Source organism: Tursiops truncatus, chromosome 5, assembly GCF_011762595.2.
Source record: "Tursiops truncatus isolate mTurTru1 chromosome 5, mTurTru1.mat.Y, whole genome shotgun sequence".
Taxonomy (NCBI): Eukaryota; Metazoa; Chordata; class Mammalia; order Artiodactyla; family Delphinidae; genus Tursiops; species Tursiops truncatus.
The window spans coordinates 134,525,452-134,544,896 of record NC_047038.1 but is presented as its reverse complement, the minus strand read 5'-3'; the positions used below and the strand labels follow the sequence as shown (position 1 = coordinate 134,544,896).

Genomic DNA, 19,445 nt, shown 5'->3' with positions numbered 1-19,445 from the left:
TTTCTTCTGCGATATTGCTTTCAGAAAGCAAGTGGTTAGAAGAGATCTTAGCTGTATTTGAAGATAGTTTTCTTTTAACATAGTTAAATTATGTTTTCAGATCATACAGAATTTGTAGTTCCCTGGTAGTTTTTCTTTCTGTGAAAGTGTTCTTTGATTGAAAGAAATAATTTAGGTGTGGTGGCGGTTGTGGTAGTTCGTTAATCATAGCCCTGCATAATAGCTTATCTCGTACATAATAAATTTGATCCCTGGTGTGTGGTTAGGTTTGATGAATAAATCAGGATGGTGATCTGTTTCAGAAATCTAATCGTTGCTTAATAGAGGCAGTTAAGACTTGTTTTTTGAGAGCTATGGTAATTCAGATTATCTCCCAGATATGTTCTAAACTTTCCTCATCTTTTTAGAGCAAGTGTTATAAAATTCTGGAGAGAAAAACCCTCAGAACTCAGCATGCAAACAACTGTAAACCTTTCGTTCTCCTTTTTATGCTGTCTCAACAAATTTTTAAGTGTTTATGAAAAATCTGGGTCTCTCTGTGTATATTGCAAAAATTCCTCTATGATAACTATCATAATTGTTATTAGAAGATAATTTTCAACCTCCAGGGAGGCATACACCTAAGTCTTTGCCCTTAAATTTCGGGCTGGTTGTATAGAGGAATGAACCTGGACCAGCGCCTGCGTAAATCCCGCCCACACGTGTACACTGTGCTCCCAGCCATGGACACACCGCCCACACGTGTACACTGTGCTCCCAGCCATGGACCCAGCACCTAAGGGTGGCACCGTCTCATTTAATCCTCGCAGAACTCCTGTGGGTTGAGTACGTATTAGTTTTCTCACCATGTTTTCAAATGGAACTCTTTCTCAGGTTAAGCAACTTGTCCACAGTTAAAGTCACGTGCGGGGCAGAGCTGTGGATTGCACCCGTCTGGCACCAGGGCCGTCTCTCACCCACTGCGCCAGCCTGCAAGGCACATTCAAGTACGCATTCCTGCAGACGCTTCTGTTAGCCTTGTAATATTTTTGTCTCATCACGTGACTCAGGGAGAGAAGAAATGGTTGAAATGTCAGCATGTAGGCAGCGGCCTGGAACTCTGATCTTTTCTGTTCCCTGCTGCCCTCTGCCTCCCCAAGACCCCCTCAAATAGGAAGCATTTCTGATGATTTGTGCACCACTCGGTGAGCTGTGTAAAGTAGTTAATTTCTTTTTAATTTAAAACATTTTGTACCATATTATTCCAGAAAAGGTGGTTAATTACTAGAAGATGTGAGTGCTTGAAGTAAGTGGTTCAGTAATTTTTTATTTACGGCAAAACTGTTTCTTCTACTCAGATAATTTTGTGCGTCATCACTACCTATTTTACAGATGTATAAAACTGTAGTGGAATTTCTCTCTCCCTCCCCCAAAACCCCAATAACACCCTGTTAGTCCCTCATATAATGAGAGTTAATCATGGAGATGTTATTTTGTTGTGAAGTGTAAACATTGAATATTGAATAAGCGCTTTATCTTGATGGTTATTTTCGCTTGTGGATGCTTACTTTATTTTGGGGGGGTAAGATTGGTTGTTTGTTGATAGAATAATGCAAATAAAGAAAGATTGTAGAAGTTCAATAAAAATGTGAAAGAGCATTCAAAATGTAGGTCTTTTTTTCTAGAATTTTACTTTTTTATCTTAAAAAATATTTATACTTTTTTAAAAAAAATTTATACTTTTTTTCTAGAATTTACTTTTTTATCTTAAAAAATTTTTTTTAAACAAATGGTGGTGATTAACCTACACATTGTATGTTAATTGAAATGCTGGTGATTAACCTACACATTGTATGTTAAAAGATTCCCCCAATAAGGTAATTATCATGTCCATCATCTCACATCTGTATCTTTTTTGTTGTTTTTGAGAATATGTAAGTTCTACTCTTAACACATTTCAGTTATGCCATACAGTCGGCCCTCTGTATCTGTGGGTTCTGCAAATAAGGGTAGAAAATATTCAGAAAAAGGATTGCAGATAGTTCTAAACAGCAACACTTGAGTTTGCCTAGTGGTGGCCACTATTTACATAGCATTTATATCGTATTAGGTATTAAAGTGATCTAGAGATGGCTTAGTCTTAGGTTATATGCAAATACAGTTGACCCCTGAAGGATGAGGGGTTTAGGGGTGCCCACCCTCCATCGGAGCCCCCCGCACCTGTGGCTCCACGTACTCGGGTTCAACGAGCCTCAGAGCCTGTGGACCTGTAGTACGGATCTAGTGAACCAAATCCAAGTGGAAGTGCACCTGTGCAGCGAAAGCGCCTGTTGTTAAGGGTCAACTGGGCTGCACCATTTCATATAAGGGACTCGAGCATCTCTGGATTTAGTACCTGCGGGGGTCCTGCAGCCACTACCACGCCCTGCCAACCCCCCACTGAGCATGACTGTGCAGTGTTGTCAGCCGTAGTCACCGTGTTAGGACCGTGTTATGGTTGTCAGCCATTATCCACCGTGTTGGATCCTCAGACCTTATCCATCTTATAACTGCAAGTTTGGACCTTTACCATCCTCTCCTTATTTTCCCCACCCTGTAGCCCCGGCAGCCACTTTGCCACTTTCTGTTTCTACATGTCAGTGATACTGTGCCGTGCAGCATTTGCCTTTCTCTGGCTCATTTCAGTTAGCATGATGCCCTCCAGGTTCATCCATCTTGTTGCACATGACAGGATTTCCTTCTTTTTAAAGGCTGAATAATATTCCATTACACATAGATAAATAAAATCTCACATTATATATATGTATGTGCATATGTGAGAGATATAGATATATGTAGATATAAAATGTGATTATATATACACACCTGTATATCTATTTCACATTTTCTTGATCTGTTCATTCATCCACAGATACTTAGACTGTTCCCATACCTTGGCTATTGTGAATAATGCTGCATTAAGTCCATATTTTTTACATTATATGTTGCAGAAAACAGTTTGGTGTTACATGCAAAAATGAAATATCTGATTAAAAATGACGTTCATTCTTCTTAAAATCCATGCGTTGAATCAATCCAGTGAGACTGTCAAAGGCAATCCAAGGAAATTTGGTGTTAAAATTAATTTATTGAAATTATTTAGTGGGCATGAAAACGAGAATTACCTTTTTCAGCGCACTGGAAGAAACATTCTGTTCACTGACTCAGCACATTTTAATTGAGGGCATATTATGTGCTAAATGCTGTGTAGTTTAAAAAGATGTAGAGATGGATGTGCTGAACGGTCAAAGAGGATGTGGAAAGAGTGGACAGAGAACCGTGGAGGCCGTGGCGGGCGTCCGGGTGAGTGTGAAGCAGCAGTAGGACACGTAAGATGACCAAAGCTTGAACCTTAGGCCCTGGAGGGTGCCACTTGCTTTGAGTATAATTAGTAGTACTTTGGTTTGCATCAAGATATATAGTAGTTTAAAAGTGACAAACATTTTTTAAAAGTGATCTGTTGTGATTGGACTTGTATTTCTAAATACAAAATGCTACAAGCATGCACTTAATTTTAGATTTCTGGAAGGTTATATCATAGTTTGAAACAACACTAGGACTAATGGTAAGTTTTCATTAAAGTACGTATTCCTTTAGTTTTAAGTTTGCTGGTTAGGTAACCATACCATGTGTCACTCCCCGTAATTTTCTTTCTTTCTGTTTTTTTCTTTCTTAAAGGGGAAAGAAAGGGAGAGGGAGGGGGGAGAGAATATGAATGAATCTGGGAATATGATAATGAATTTGAATGAGAGGCATGAGTATGGAAATATCTGTTTGGGATTTGAAAATTCTGCTGTAGCAGATATGTAATCATCTCGCTTATTGTGGAGTTTGTGTGTGTATGTGTGAGGTGGGGTTAGCAGTTTGCACACTATCTTTGATTTCTTTTCCTTTGGCAATTGTTAGATATAAAGTATCTGCATGTGGGATTGTTACAGAAATTAGAGATGATAGATGCAGACCATACAGTACAATGCCTGGCATATAATAGATAGTTGTTATTGTTCGTAAGGAATAAGTTACCCTTCATATAACATGGGTGGTACAGTCAAATGATTTAAATAATGCCTTGAAACAATAGGTTTGAAACCAATATTGTTGGTAATTTTTATTACTAAGCTGTAGAGACATAACATCTCTACAAAAATAATGCAGCCCAATATCCAAACAGTAAATTGAATGCTAGATCATAAAAGTACAGATGTCCATTGTGTTTTGTGACCTAGTCTGGTTTGCTATTTTTGTATTAGTCTTAAGGAAAACAAGGCTCCAAAGCTCTGAAATATTGCAAACACACAGAATGGTACAGAAAACAAGTGTACCCTGCTGAAAATCTTTAATATTATGTACTCCTGCTGAAAATCTTTAATACTAGAATATATTCTGCAAACTTTGAAAAAAATCTAACACAAAGAGCCTTCTATGTTCCTTGAAGGAATTTGTTTCCCTTTGGGGGGAGGGGAGAAGGTCTGTGGGATAAGTTTATTTAATATGACATCAGTTGAATAAAGCCAGCTGTGAGTAATTATATTTGATATTTGATTTCCAGCTATTTTGTTGAACTATTATTGGCTCTCAAGGTATTTGGATATTAATTAAATGATGACTTATTGTGAAGGAGTCTTGTTTAATGTTGCCTCAAATAGGACATTTAAAATGGGCCACCTGGTGCAAAGTTTTAATTCTTTCCGGTGTAGCTGGTTTTTTTTTTTTTTGCAGGAGGCCTGGTTACATGTGAATTTCAGATATAGCTGTTATTTTAAAGTCAGTATATTTTTAACTCAGAGGAAAATGTAGGGCTCAGATCTGTTTCAGCAGTGATTTTCTCTGTATTATATATGTATACATGAATAGAATTAAATGTATCCGCTCTCTGTCTGAAGTTTTTCAAACTCAGGTTATCATCAGTGAAGAACTCATGTCAGGTTGAGTATAGAAGCAGGTATTTTGTTTTTGTTTTTTAGCATGTTGGCCATTGTACCGCCAAACTGCGTAAGCAGTGGATATTGTGGGAGATTTGAAAAAAAAAAAATCACAGGGGATAAGAAAACAGCCACAAACAAAAGAATTGAAGAAAGCAAGGTAAGAAATTGGTAGTAGGAGCGGACAGTCATGGGTTAGTCCTCCAGGGATGTCGGGAGAAGAGCAGAGGCCTGAACTGGAGGCCTTAGCAGCTCTGGCAGGAGGCACGTGGAGGTGGGTGTGTGCACAGGTCCAGGGTGCCCCCCGGAGGAGAGGCGCGTGCGTTGTGCAGGTAGCGGTGACCAGACGCGCCTTTGCTCCTCCTCCTGCATCGGGACCTCGGTGCCTCACGCTGTGAAGCGATCTGAGCCTCAGGACCAGCCTCACCCCAGCAGCTGGCCACGGGGCCTTCTGCTGCTCGGGTTCCAGAATCCAGCACTTCTAGCCGTTTCCTGGGGCCGAAGGCGAGTAGGAGGGAGGTACGAGATAGGGTCCCTCCCCGGGATACGGCCTTACCCAGTATTGCTCGTACTGCCCTGTTGCTGCAGGTGTTTCATGTGTATGTTGAAAAATACCAATGGTACAAACGAACGTATCTGGTCAGTTGCTTATGACTGAGAAGAGGGGAGGGGAGCGTGCAGCAGAGTGGCCCGAAAAGGCCTCCTGGGGGGTGTGAGTGGAGGTGCCCATCAGGATGGCGGGCAGGAGGCTGGGAGACAGAGCAGCCTCCAGTGGAGGCTGGGGCAGAGGAAGTGGGAGGAGGCTGGAGTGGGACCTGGGGGGCACCCAACCCGCTTGTGTGACAAGATGCAAATCGGGGATCCAGGAAAGTGTTCCCCTGGTGGAGGTGACAGCCTCTCTAAAGCTGTCCAGGGCCCCTTATTTTGTTTGTGTTATGCATGATAAAAGGGAAGAAAGCCCTGAAACTGCCCATGCCATTGGAAATAGAACGGAAAAAAAGAGTGACAGGAAGCTTCACGGGATTGAAAAAACTAATTAAATGTGTGAAAAAAGAGAAAAGAGCCGCTACAAGGAGCAAGGACAAGTTGGAAGATAGCTTCTCAGGTTTTCACTGGAAGAGCTGGGCCCCTTGAACCTGTGGCAGAAGAGGGGAGGTCAGATGTAGCTAGTCTTTGGGGGTGAATATGATGTGGATTTCAGCTACCATTTGAAGTGATGCTCCAGCAGCTTCAGAAGGTAACCGATCGGGGGGTGACTGGTGGTTTGTAAGAGCAGTCAGGGTCGCGGGGTTACTTGTAAAGATGGGCCGAGAGCAGACACGGTTTCTTATACAGGAGAGTGAGGTTCGAGGACCAGCCCGGTCCTGGCGTTGGGGAGACCCGTGCAGCCTGCAGAGCCCCTTGAGGGGCCCGGGAGACCCAGGGGGAGGGGTGGGCAGTGCTGTCCCGCCCCTGACGTGTCATGCTCTCCTCCCTTTGCTGTCTTTCCTTCTGACTGCTCATCACTGTCTAACACTTTCGACACTCTGCTTAGTCAGTCCCTTTGCTCCCACTGGACCCGCATGTCCACAGGTCAGGGGGTTTTGCCTGGTTTGTACACTGGTGAATCCCTACCGTCTAGAACAGTGCTAGGCACGGGGTGGAACAGGCAATGCTAATTTGTTTGAAAGAGATCCTTGGTGATCTCTGAGAAAGGGATTTCAGCAAAGTGAAGGGCAAAGATCAGATTCTAAAAGGTTGTGTAATAACTGGATAGTTGAGAAAAGGGGTAAGAGGGATGAACCTCTCACTCCAGAACCTTGGAAGGGAAACAGAGCTGCTGCTGTGAGGACTTTGGAAGGTCAGGTGAAGGAGGGTCAGTGGGAAACCTCTGCGTTTCTAAGAAGAGAATTGGAGGGGGTGGGGAGAGCACAGTGTTGAGAGCTGAAAAATCTGGGGGTGTGGTTGTTGCTTGTGTGATTCCGTGCGGACGTTTGAACGGCTTACTCATTTCAGAAAAGACACAAGGGGTGGTGAAGCAGAAAAAGTATTCATTCTGGGTTTTTTTTTTTTCCGTTCTTTTAAAATGTGTAAACATTTCATTTTCGCTCAGGGTGCTAATACTGACGGCAGGGTGGACATGAGTGTTTGGGGGTGTGATCAGTGCTACCAGACTGTTTTCTGCGTTTCAGATTTGTGCACTCAGTGCTTCACTCACAAGGTAAAATTGGCCCCCTTGGGCAAGACTTGTATGCGTAGCTGGTGGAATCCCCACCGGCATTATGAAGTAAGGGGTTTCAAAGGTTACATGTGGGTCACTTCAGTGACATCTAATAATTACCTTCCCGAATAAAACAACGCCTTGGGCCCAGAAGAATAAGAAATGTAACAGGTAGTCTTTATCTGCCGTAAGGTTAAGGAGGGGAAAATGATACACAGGGACAAGTAGTCTAATGTAGTAGATTTAGTTCCATAATTATCTAATGTTTGAGTTACTGACGTTTTCCACTCCAAATGAGGGTTAGCTGTAATGAAGTGAAATTTTTAAAAGGCAGGGATTAATATATCTAAATAATATCCTTAACATTTGTCACATTTCCAAGTGACACAGTTCTTATGAAAACCCGTGCTGTTGCTCGGAACATTTTTAGACCATATCATGGTGGTGTTATTAGAGTTGCTTAGTGAACCCCACAGGGAAGGTACCTCTTTACTTCATGTAATTGTATTTTATGTTTGATCCCGCTGGAGCTTATATGGCCAACTCATTCCCTAGGCGTAGTTCTGGGTGAATGTTGGATGTTCTCAAAAGCCAAAAGCTCCCAGAAATAACTGCTAGTGATAATATGCAAAAAGAATGTGTTTTCAGATATTCTGGTTTTAAAAAATTTTATTGAAGTATAGTTGATTTACAATGTGTTAAATAACTTCTGCTGTCCAGCAGAGTGATTCAGTTATACATATATAGATACATTCTTTTTCAAGTTGTTTTCCATTATGGTTTATCACACGATACTGACTATAGTTCCCTATGCTATACAGTAGGACCTTGGTGTTTATCCATCCTGTATATAATAGTTTGCATCTGCTAATCCCAAACACCCAATCCATCCCTCCCCTTGGCAACCACAAGTCTGTTCTCTATGTCTGTGAGTCTGTTTCTGTTTCGTAGTTAAGTTCATTTGTGTCATAGTTTAGATTCCACCTATAAGTGATATCACATGGTATTTGTCTTTGTCTGACTTACTTCCCTTAGTATGATAATCTCTAGGTTCATCCATGTTGCTGCAAATGGCATTATTTTGCTCTTTTTTGTGGCTGAGTAATATTCCATTGTGTGTGTGTGTGTGTGTGTGTGTGTGTGTGAGTGTGAGTGTGTGTGAGTGTGTGTGTGTGAGTGTGAGTGTGTGTGAGTGTGAGTGTGTGTGTGTATATGGCACATCTTCTTTATCCACTCATCTGTCGGTGGACATTTAGGTTGTTTCCATGTCTTGGCTATTGTGAATACTGTTGCTGTGCACACTGGGGTGCATGTATCTTTTTGGACTATAGTTTTGTCAGGCTATATGCCCAGTAGTGGGATTGCTGGGTCGTATGGTAGTTCTATTCTTAGTTTTCTGAGGACCCTCCGTACTGTTCTCCATAGTGGCTGCACCAATTTACATTCCCACCAACAGTGCAAGAGGGTCCCCTTTTCTCCACACCCTCTCCGGCATTTATTGTTTGTAGATTTTTTGATGATGGCCATTCTGACTGGTGTGAGGTGGTACCTCACTGTAGTTCTGATTTGCGTTTCTCTCGTGATTAGTGATGTTGAGCATCTTTTCATGTGCCTGTTGGCCACACAGATGTTCTTCAAGCATATGTAGCCTCTGGGGACGGTCAGCTGCTGGGAGTGACTGAGGATGGTGGTGCACGGCCTGTGACCAGAGAGGGAGCGGCTATGCCCCCGCCTCCCCTTCTCCTCTGCCTGGCTCGGTCCCAGTTCATCCTGTTGTTGACACTTGGCTCTGACAGTAGACTGGATGCAGGGCAGTGGGGGGCTCAGGCCCCCCGAGTTCAGCCTAGCCGGTGGTTCTGTCAAGCTGGGTTTCATCCCCAGAGGCGTGCAAATTTATTTGACTTTTTGTCAGAGGGCATTGCTGTATAATTTATCATTGAGCTGTAATAAATTTAAATAACTCAATAAAGATCTACTTTGGGAATGACACTGCTTTTTCTAGTGCTCAAAGGACTTGAAGCTAAATGCAGGGTCTAATCACATGTTCCTGTGCATGGTAGGTACTCAGTGGCAAGTCGTGAAGGGTGAGGTTCATTAGTTCACTGTGTTTGTGTGAGGGTCCCGGGCCCCCAGGAGAATGTGTGTGATGTGGTGTAGATAAACCTTCTGATGAACAGCTGGCAGTGGTGATGGAGCGGCGCAGAGCATTTGTTGAGTTTGGGCATTAGAAAACTTGTTTTCTGATGCCTGTGGCTTACAACTGAGTTTCTATCTCACATTGTAGTCATCTGTGAGGGAGTTTATGGGTCCTAACAGATGGAGTGTCATTCTTTTTCCTTCTTGTTTCTTTGTTGATTATCTTTAAAAAAATTTTTTTTTTCAGAGTATAGTAGATTTACAATGTTGTGTTACCTTCAGGTGTACAGCAAAGTGAATCAGTTATACAGATACATGTATCTATTCTTTTTCGTATTCTTTTCCGTTATGGTTTATCACAGAATATTGATATACCACAGTATATAGATGCTGGTTTATCGCAGTAGAGTTCCCTGTGCTATACGCTAGGTTCTGATTAGTTATCTGTTGCATATCGTAGTGTGTCTTTGAGGACCAGCATTTGGTTGAACTGTCTCCAGGACGGCGCCCGGCGCGGGGCTGTGTGCACAGCGAGTCTTCCATGCCTGGGCTTTCCCTGTGAGCCAGGGGAAGGGTAACGTCTAAACAAACAGATTTTGGGGCTCTTCTCTCCCCACATTCTCTGTTGAAATTTGGGACTCAATAGCAGTTGTCATTGGTATTAGGAAAAATACGAGCTGTGTTTAGGATTCTTTATTTTCAAGTCCAGCTGTTCGCTACTTCTTGCAGCACTGTGTTGTACTTTAAAACCCGAAATCGCCTAAGAAGACACAAAGGAAAAACTACAGTGCTGTTCCGAGTATGTCGCCTGGATGTCTCTGCAGCGTGGCCGGAGAATTCCTGATGCCTCCTTCGCCCTGTGGCACCCGACCGCCTGAGATTGCCATCGTTGTTGTTAAAAGTGGATGATAAATATGGTAGCTGGGGCTCAGAAGGTGCCTGCTCTTTGCCAAGGCTCGGTCCTCGGAGCTTTGTGAATCTTCCTTTAGATACCATCATCCTCTCCAGTTTGCAGGTGAGCAAACAGGCACAGAGAGGCTGAGTGGCTGCCGGGAGCGCAGAGCCAGGACTGGGGAGCCGAGGGTCCGAGGAGAGGTGCCCGCAGGGTGCACCCCCGTCGCCTGCCCTGCCCAGAGCATCTTGCTACATGTTCTGCAAATTTTCCATTCTATTCCAAGGCCCGGCATTCCACCAGAAGATTATAATGTTTAGAGATTTCTTTAATAAAAATTATTGAAAAATCTCTTTTTGGGGGGAGGATCAAAATACCTAGTGTGCTTTTCTCCGGAAAGTTTTGAGAATGAGAGCTGGAAGTAAGAGGTGAATAGTTTGGGGAATTTGCGGTCACCCCTCATTCCCGCGTTAGCGGCAGGCTCACCTAAGTGGGTGCCCCAGGTTCTTAGGTTTCATCGAGTGAGACCCTTGACCCTCCTGACCACCGCTCAGAAATTGAGGTGCCGACATAATGTGGGCAATTACAACAGACTTCTTCTACTAACGATATTCGAACAATGAATTACCGTCACCTAGTATCAATATGGTTTCAAAGGATGACATTATAGAAGCAAAAAGAAGCATGTGAAAGTGGCGATGATCCCCAAAGCTGAGCTCTTTAAGCTGAGCCCCTCTGGCTCGTCCAGAACCTCGTACAGCACCCTTGTTTTTTCACTTTGCCACATGCTAGAGAAGGCCTTCGTGTGGACCTACGTTTGGAACCCCTCCTCGAGGCTTCTTTGAAATTTGTCCTTTACCAGGAAAAGGAAATTTCACAGCTTCCTTTTCCTTCTTCCTGTGTGGATCCTCTGGTTCTAGGATGAAGTAGCTGATCAGCAAAGCCACCTCCCCTTTATCGCACTGGCCCTGGAGTGCCAGGCATTCTGAGTTCTGAGCAGTTTAGGAAACATGGGGCTGGGGGCCGCCTTCCCACCTTCCTTCTCATCCCCCTTCCGGCTGTGACGGCTCCCCCATCATAACCGACTTCACCGAGGGCTCTTTGTCTCCTCCTGATTTCTGGAGGGTCTTGGTATGATGCTCGAGGTCTCCGGGGATGTGTGTGTGTGTGTATGTGTGTGTGTGTGTGAGCATTGCTGTTTTGATGGCCAAAGGGTTCTTTGTTTTTTTTTTTTGTGGTACACGGACCTCTCACTATTGTGGCCTCTCCCGTTGCGGAGCACAGGCTCTGGACGCGCAGGCTCAGCGGCCATGGCTCACGGGCCCAGCCGCTCCACGGCATGTGGGTTCTTCCCGGACCGGGGCACGAACCTGTGTCCCCTGCATCGGCAGGCGGACTCTCAAACACTGCGCCACCAGGGAAGCCCGGCCAAAGGGCTCTTGATTTATGATATTTATTTATGAATGTGATGGAGTCCAGTGTATAGATCAAATATACACATCCACAAATTTAAGCTGTCAGACGCACGTGGTACATCCTGTATAGTCGGGGGCAGTAGGACAGCTATAAGGTAATGATGTTAGATGTTAACTTCCAAGGAGAGTTTGAAACATGATTGAAAGGTAGGATGCTTCAGAAACTACCACCTGCTGTGCTTTCCAGTGGAGCACTTGATTAGAATTATTTATTTATGGACAGATCTGAAAGAGACCAATTTCGAACAGTATCTAAAATGTCTTTAGCGTTTAGTTCATTTCTGATGAACATAGTTGGAAGGCTTTCATTGATTAGGTAGAACATTCGCATGTGCTTCTCCTGTCCGCTTGAGAAATAAAAAAAGTTTGAGAATCAGTAATGCTCTTGGTGGTTGACTCCTCGGTAAAACATTCAAGATGGGAAAAACATATGTCAAATTATTTTTGTCTTTTGTCCTAGAAAAATAGCAGCAATGCCGTTTTCTATATTTAAAACCTGCTTTCATACGGGAGTGCTTCCTTTCTGCCAAGAGGCTGTGGACAGCCCGTGTCCTCAGTGACCTGCTCTGCTTTGCTTCTGTTATGCCAGGACTGTGCGAACCCAGTCCTGTAGGGATGCTCAGGCTGGCACAGTGAATGGTTCCGAATGCACACCTTTCAAGGAGCCTCTGCAGTTAGGTGGTCTTTGGAACTGGGGGCGTCCTGAGGGTAGTTCTGCAGCCCTGGGCCCTTGTTGCCCAGGTTTTCGGTGGGCTCTGCCCCCTCCACCCATCCGCACCCGCTCGGTTCCTGCAGGGCTTAACCCGAGCCAGACCATCCCTGGGGAACGAGTGCCACACTGGGCGCAAGGTTGTAACTGTGTCCTTAGAGGAGAACTGGGTGGAAGGGGCATGTTTGGCTTTTTTTTTTCTTTCTTTTTTTTAAATTGAAAGGGAAGATGGTCCAGGAATCATTTTATCCTAGTTGGGGGTGGGGGTGGGGCGGAAGGGGTGTGTGTGTGTGTGTGTGTGTGTGTGTGTGTGTGTGTGTGTGTGTGCGTGCGCGCACATGTGTGTATGTATACAGCTGATTGACCTTTCCGGTTGTACTTAATCAGATGTTTAAATGTTAACTTAAAATGTGCTCATTCACTGCCTGCTCACTTATTCACGGAGAACAAAAACCAGACTGGCATTCAGTTCACGGCAAATCATTTTCTAGTGCGTTCATCTGTGTCCGTGCAATTCAAATTTGACGACACATTTTGCAGTCTGAGGGATTAAAATAAAGTAGATACTTCACAGTGAAGATCTGTTGTGATGTTTGTTCCCGCTGCCAGACAGATGTGGATTCGGGGGAGGTGTCAGCTTGGTCATGGGCATTGTTCTGAAGTGGAAATACACATACTGACCCTTGAAAACAGGAATTGTGGACTGATTTAGACACTTGATATTTTTCTTATTTGTCCGCCCGATGAGTTTTTAGTTACAATGAAATTGTTGATTTTTTTCTAATGAGAAATTTTAACCTTCACAGACCAAACTTACTTGCTCTTTTCCCCTCGGACACGGCGGTGAGTGCAAGGGCGTAACGAGTGTCTCGGTTGCTAAACAGGACGCTGCCCATTTAGGAGCATAAGAGCTGCCACCGGATGGCTGCTGTTGCTGAATCATTTAACTCTCACGTTTTCTTCAGTGAGGGTGAGGATTACGTGCGATACGTCCTCTGCTCCTTAGAATGTAGGAAGTACTCCTCTGCCTCTGCAGCTCATCTCCCCTGTAGTGTGAGGCTCCTGGGCTCCCTGCTGCCAGCTAGAAACAGAGGAGGCGTGGCAGCCTGCGCTCTGCTTAACCCCGAGGTCTGTTTTGTAATTTTCATGGCTAATTCAAGAGGTACTTACCTTATAATTATCCCTGTCTCAAGTTTAGGAACTGTTCAAACACTCTCTCTCTTAAAGATATAGGAACATCTGAGGAAATTTTGGACAAACAATAGCTTGAACCTGTATGTTTTACTCCTGGGATTCCTCATCCACGTGTCTTGTAAGGATGCAGCGCTCAAGAGCCTGGGGCTGAAGGAAGGTATCCAGGCTGAGTCTAGATGACCAGTAATATAATCACCAGGTTTTCCTGCGGTTTTTGTTTTTTTAACATTTTTATTTTTCTGCATTTTGATATGTGCATTTGAATGAAATCAAAGCTCTGGGGGACTGTCTTCCTTTCGGGTATAAATTAGTAAGCTCAGAAACAGCCTTCATATGATTTAGGGTTGAAATTGCTGTTTAAGAACAAACTTAAGAGTTTTACTGAATCACTTTGCTGTACAGCAGAAACTAAAACACAACATTGTAAATCAACTATACGCCAATAAAAACTTAAGAAAAAAACTTTATTTTTAGGACAGTTTTAGATTTACAGAAAAACTGAGAGGATAGTACAGAGAGTTCTCGTATGTCCTCCACACAGTTTTTCCTATTATTAATATTTTACAAGGATGGTACACTTGTCACATTTAATAAACTGGTACTGACACGTCAAAAAAAAAAAAGTTTTACTGAAAGTCATGCACTCCACCATGGATTTTTCCTTACATTTCCCTGAACTATGTGATGATGTAATTTCCTGGGGTGTGAGGCAAGAGGGCCCCAGACAGCTCAGCAGTGGAGTGATTGGACATCTTTGTTTTAAACGCTCTGGTTCTTTCCCAGGGTGTGTAGGGTTGAGGGCGGTACCCGGTTTAAAATAAGATTTCTCCCTGCTCGGGATGGTAGAAATGAAGTGACTTTAATGGGAGTGTTGGTGGGCCCGTTTCCTGTCCCCCGTCCCCTTTCATTAGGAGCGGAGGAGAAAGGATGGTCGTGGTCTCTGAGCCACCCTCAGGGATGCTGTAAAGGTCCAGTCTCCTACTTACACGTGCACGAGCAGTGGGCGCGCCTTGTGAGACCCAGGCCTAGAGGGACCGCCGGTCCGCTCTGCCGCCTGGTGGCCGTGTGCACGCTTGCCTCAGTCTGTCCGGGTACCGGGGCTGAGAACACCTTTCCCTGTTGCAGAGATGAGAAAGAGGTGTGAAAGAAAGCAGTGACTTTGGGGTGTCTGTTCTCTGACCGAGGAGATAACAGGTGCCCCCGGAAGGTGAAACGGCTGCACGGAGCGCACGTGGGGTGCCCGTGCGGGTTTGCCGCCCGGGAGGCTGTGAGGGCTCAGGAGGGAGGTCCCTGCAGGCAGGGGGTGTGAGGGGCTTTGTGTTGGCCTGCACCACGCGCTGCCGGCCGCGTGCATGGAAGGGGTGCGAGGGTCGGTGACGGGGGGCTCTCCTGGGAAGCCAGCCAGGGGAGCCCTGGAGGCAGGCGGCGACAAGCTTCAGAAGTGCGAGCAGGTCTGTGCTCTGCGGGCGGCTGGCACCCCCGCTCCGGTCCCACCGGATGTAAAAGCTGGATTGATACAGCAGGCCATCCAGGGGCCCTTGACATGTTTCATGAATAATTCACTTTTTTTTTTTTTTTTTGGATAGAGATACATATGAAAAGGATGCAGTGATTTATACAAAATCTGATGTATATAAATTTCAGGGATATTTAAAATTTTGTAATTCTTGGCGTTCCTGTGTGCCTGTCTGCAGATCTCATAGGTAAGGAAATCAGCTACCCCACTTTTCAAGGGTCTGTATGTGCCGTGTGTCGTTATGAAACGGTATGTCATTTTGGTGACACAGCCCAGCCAAGTAGGTGGAGTCATGCTGGTGTGCGGACAGAGTCTCGGTAGCACGTGCAGTGTCTCACGTTGGGCAGCAGTGGGGAGGACGGCCTGGGCTCTGCTCCATTTGACACCAGCGCTCATGTTCTTTCCACTATCTGTCCGAGGATGGCTTTTACGTGTTTCAGCATAAAGAAGTGTGGCCTCTCCCAGGTAAAACTTTTCAGCTTACCCCCGTGTCGGTAGACACAGCAAAGTGTGCAGACCTCTCCCCCTTCTGACCCTCCCCCGTGCGCCGTGGCCTTGAGCTCGAGCCTTGGATAGTCTAGCTTTTAACCTCCTTGTTAATATCGTTCAGAACTAACTCTCATTCCTTGCTAGTGGTCCCTGGCCAGGAAGGCTGCGGTACCTTCTTGTCTTGACGAGGGAGAGCAGTTGGCTCAGTAGCATGCTTCCTGGTCCCGGCGGGGCAGGCAGGGCGCCCAGGTCCCTCACCGCGTGGGCCTCCATAGGCTGCAAGCTCTAGCGCGGGCTTGGCCTTCGCTTCTTTTATGTGATTGAGATACAGTGTTTTTTTTGGGTTTTTTTTTTTTTGGTGCGCAGGCCTCTCACTGCTGTGGCCTCTCCCCTTCCGGAGCACAGGCTCCGGACGCGCAGGCCCAGCGGCCATGGCCCACGGGCCCAGCCGCTCCGCGGCATGTGGGATCCTCCCGGACCAGGGCACGAACCCGCGTCCCCTGCATCGGCAGGCGGACTCCCAACCACTGCGCCACCAGGGAAGCCTGAGATACAGTCTTTTTAAAGGAATCAACCGTACTTGTTTTTTGTTTTAAAAAATTGGTAACCGGAAGGTTGTACCTTTGACCACCTCGCTTCTGGTTATAGTTCAAATACGTAGCTCCATAATGTGAAACAAAACTCACTTTAAAGGAAAAGGATATATTCTTTCTCACAGTGCAGTGCAAAATATGCGTCTGTGGAGGGGGGGGGGGTGGAGGGTGCGTCTCCTCTTTCAGCGCTTCAAAGATCGTGTTAAAATAGACCGTAAGTTGTTAGCCAGTCCCCATGCTGCTAAGCTAGGAAATTAAAACCTGGTTTTCGGTGAATTGTAAGTCTGCTCTGAAGCCGATTATACCCTCAGTGAGCCTCTAAGGAGGTGCTGGAGAATGTGCCCAAGATGTAGGAGCTGTGCCTGGCTTCTTCCGGTTGAGCTGGGCTGTGTTTACACGCTCTGGGCGAGATGATCCTTTAGGTTGTGAACAGTCGTTCTCGCAAACGACGTAGAGGATGCTTTTGGGTTCAGATACATTGTTTACATTCGGGACTAAAAAAAAAAGTCTTTTTCATGGAAAACTGCATTCCAATTGGCCGGTCAGTGTTCTTGTCTGCTGGGCTACAGTGGTTTTATGACTTTTCTCTGCCTTCAAATAACATCTATTTTTAAAAAAGGATGTCCTTTCTAGAAAAGGCCTATTGTTCTGAAAAACGCTGCTTCCTGGTTAAAGCAATCTGTTCCTGTTTGTATCCAGGACTAGAGAATTGGGGGGGGGGGGCGGGAAATAGCTTATAGTTTTTGAGGGCCCTTTAAAATAGTAATAGTCAGATGGGTTTTATTTGCCCTGGGAGGTGCAGTGGGGAGGTTTGCAAGTTGTTTGCAGGTCATGGTTTCTGGACAGAAACGACACAGTTTGATGCTTTAGGTGATGTAGTGCTGCAGCATTTTTTTTTTTTTCCCCTATAGTCAAGTTTGTTGAAACATAACTTCACTCTGAATGTCTCATTTGTGTAGAGAGAGAAACAAAAAAAGAACCCAGGAGTGTAAGTCCCTGAAGGGCACGCACTTCCCTGTTCCCCTTACGAGGAAGCTTGCTCTGAGATGCTGCCCACGCGGCAGATACCGGGTTGGTTTGAGCAGCAGCACTCCTCAGCACCCACCCTTGTGCCTTTTTGGTCCCTTGCTGGGTGAAGGCCGTTCCTTACCAACTCCTGGGTTATTCTAACAAAGGCCAACCGCAAAGGGGAGATGAGGGTTGAAACCTCCACGTGGAAAGTGGAGGAAGCGTGAGGGGCGAGCTCGGAGGGGCCAGGCAGCTCCCGGCAGAGCCTCTGTCCCCGGGTCTCCTTCCTCGCGTCCCCGGTGTATTTCATTTCTGAAATCTCCTACCACCTAGAGATTTGTTTGGACTGTGGAAATGCAGATGCTGACCAACAGGTCCCCGGGGAAGATGCGGCAAAGCCCTAGGGAGCACTCACGTTTGTGTTCACATCATCTCCCTTTAGCTTCTAGACCAAGGCAGGGCGCCCAGAGTGACGGCATGATGCGAGGTCGCTGGACACCTGGGGAGAGGGTAGAAAAAAATTGATAAGAAGATTCAAAAGGCCATATTTGCCTATTTCAGAATACCGCCCAATCTACCTTGCCCCTAGGAAAGAAGAAAACGTGTGTTCCTTTTTGCCTTCCAGTGTCGTTCACGTCACCTGCAATCCCTCATCACTGGTAAACCTGCTATTTGGCCACCAGGCTCTGTGTTGCAGGGAAGTGTGGCTACACGGCCGGCCTTCCTTTAGTTTGCAATCTCCCCGGCTCATCTCTGCTCAGTTGTCTTTCATCCCTTGGAGTCTGAGAGCAGAGATTTCCCGATGCCTGTTTCCTAAGCTTTCCTACTTACCCAAACCTGTGCTGGTCCCAAGTGAAACATTGCATGGACTTGTTTGTTGCCTGCCGTCTAGATGTCAGTTTCTTACTGTTCCTTCTGTTAGTTACAAAGAAGAGATCTCAGGTTGAGGTGGAATATATTTGTAAAGTCGTCTAATTCCAGCTAGATGAACCAGCCTTCGGCGTGAAGGCTTTGTGTTAGAATAATGACGTCTGCGCCTCGAGTTTCCAGGCTCCTCGTGGCATAGACCAGGTAAAAGTTTCCTTTGAGATGACTTCTTCTAAGAGTAATAGAGAAACTCTGGACGTAATCGTTGAGTTCATTGAAGAAGCTCATGGTCTGGCCACACATCTAAAATACGCGACACAGTTGCACCAGATTCTTTGGTTCTGTATTGCTTGACAGACACATGTTTAAACTTACTCTGCCCCCAAACATCAGGATTATGTGCGGTGCAGGTGTTTTATTTATGCAGCTACACACAGACAGAAGGACAAACTGCATTTTAAATTTGCTCCTGCAGTAATGGTGTAACGCACACGCTCAGTGCATATTACAGGCCCTGAAACAGCTTCCTGACCTGTCACTTAGGGCACGCAGTGGTCCTGCACGTTTTTATGAACTAATAAACAGCCGTATTGAATATGCAGGTTTTAGTTACGCATATTGTCTTAAGATGAAGAAATAATGGTAGTAGTTATTGTTCATAGATAGATTCTGTGTAATCACGCAGGTTATGCATTCATACTCAAAGTTGCTAAGTGTATGGGCGCAGTGCTGACACTCCTAATGGGCGTGACATCATAACTTATCCAGGAAGGTGCCCTCGTCCAGCTAGGAAACCCCATAACATTAGAGAGCGACAGATGAATATGAAGTGCTGCAGCATCAAGGAACGTGCCTCTTTACTTGGCTTCTGCTTTGCCGGTTTGAAGGAGAAGACACTCGGTTACGTCCAGGCCTGTTGTCTTTGAAAGGTTAGGGCTGTTCTTTTCCTCCACTCTGACTCGAATCTTCCAGATTCTTGTTCCTTTCAGGTTTCTTTCAGACTTCTGCCTTCCCCAGCTTTCGAAAACCCCTATTTCTTTCTACTCCTTTCCTAAATAGACATTTTTGGTCAGTGTAACTATTATATTTGCCCGATGAAGGTTAATGAACATAATCGTCTTGTCTGTTTGCTTAGATGGAAGTACTGTGGGCCTTGGACAGCTTGTAAGGGGCTGATTGGTATTTCAGTGAAAAAAGTGTAAGACTTTCGTGTTAGATTCAGATGATAAGCTCTTCAGAAATGGGAGGGTGGCCTTCTGTACTATGTAAGGACTGCAGTAGCACATGTTTGTAATACCTAACAGAGAATGTGAACCTTAGCGTTATTCAGAAGGACTTTCTGTTGTAAGTATTAAAGAAAACTCATTAATTAGGACATTTTTGTTGGCTTTCCCTACCTGCAAGTAGAATATTAAGACTGGGGTAC

At 45.2% G+C, this 19,445-nt stretch overlaps 1 protein-coding gene across 6 annotated transcripts in view; it reads left to right on the top strand.

The window, feature by feature from the left end:
• RAPGEF2 (Rap guanine nucleotide exchange factor 2) overlaps window positions 1-19,445 on the top strand; it is a 245,025-nt gene that overhangs the window by 56,225 nt on the left and 169,355 nt on the right. For 4 of the 6 annotated variants that reach the window (XM_073805606.1, XM_073805605.1, XM_073805604.1 and 1 more), the window contains exon 1: window positions 4,969-5,100. The exons of the other annotated variants lie outside the window; for them this stretch is intronic. In XM_073805606.1, coding sequence (XP_073661707.1) covers window positions 4,984-5,100 — 117 coding nt within the window. In that variant the 5' untranslated portion in view covers window positions 4,969-4,983. Of the gene's footprint in view, window positions 1-4,968; window positions 5,101-19,445 lie in introns of those variants that run through there. 6 annotated transcript variants of the gene reach the window in all.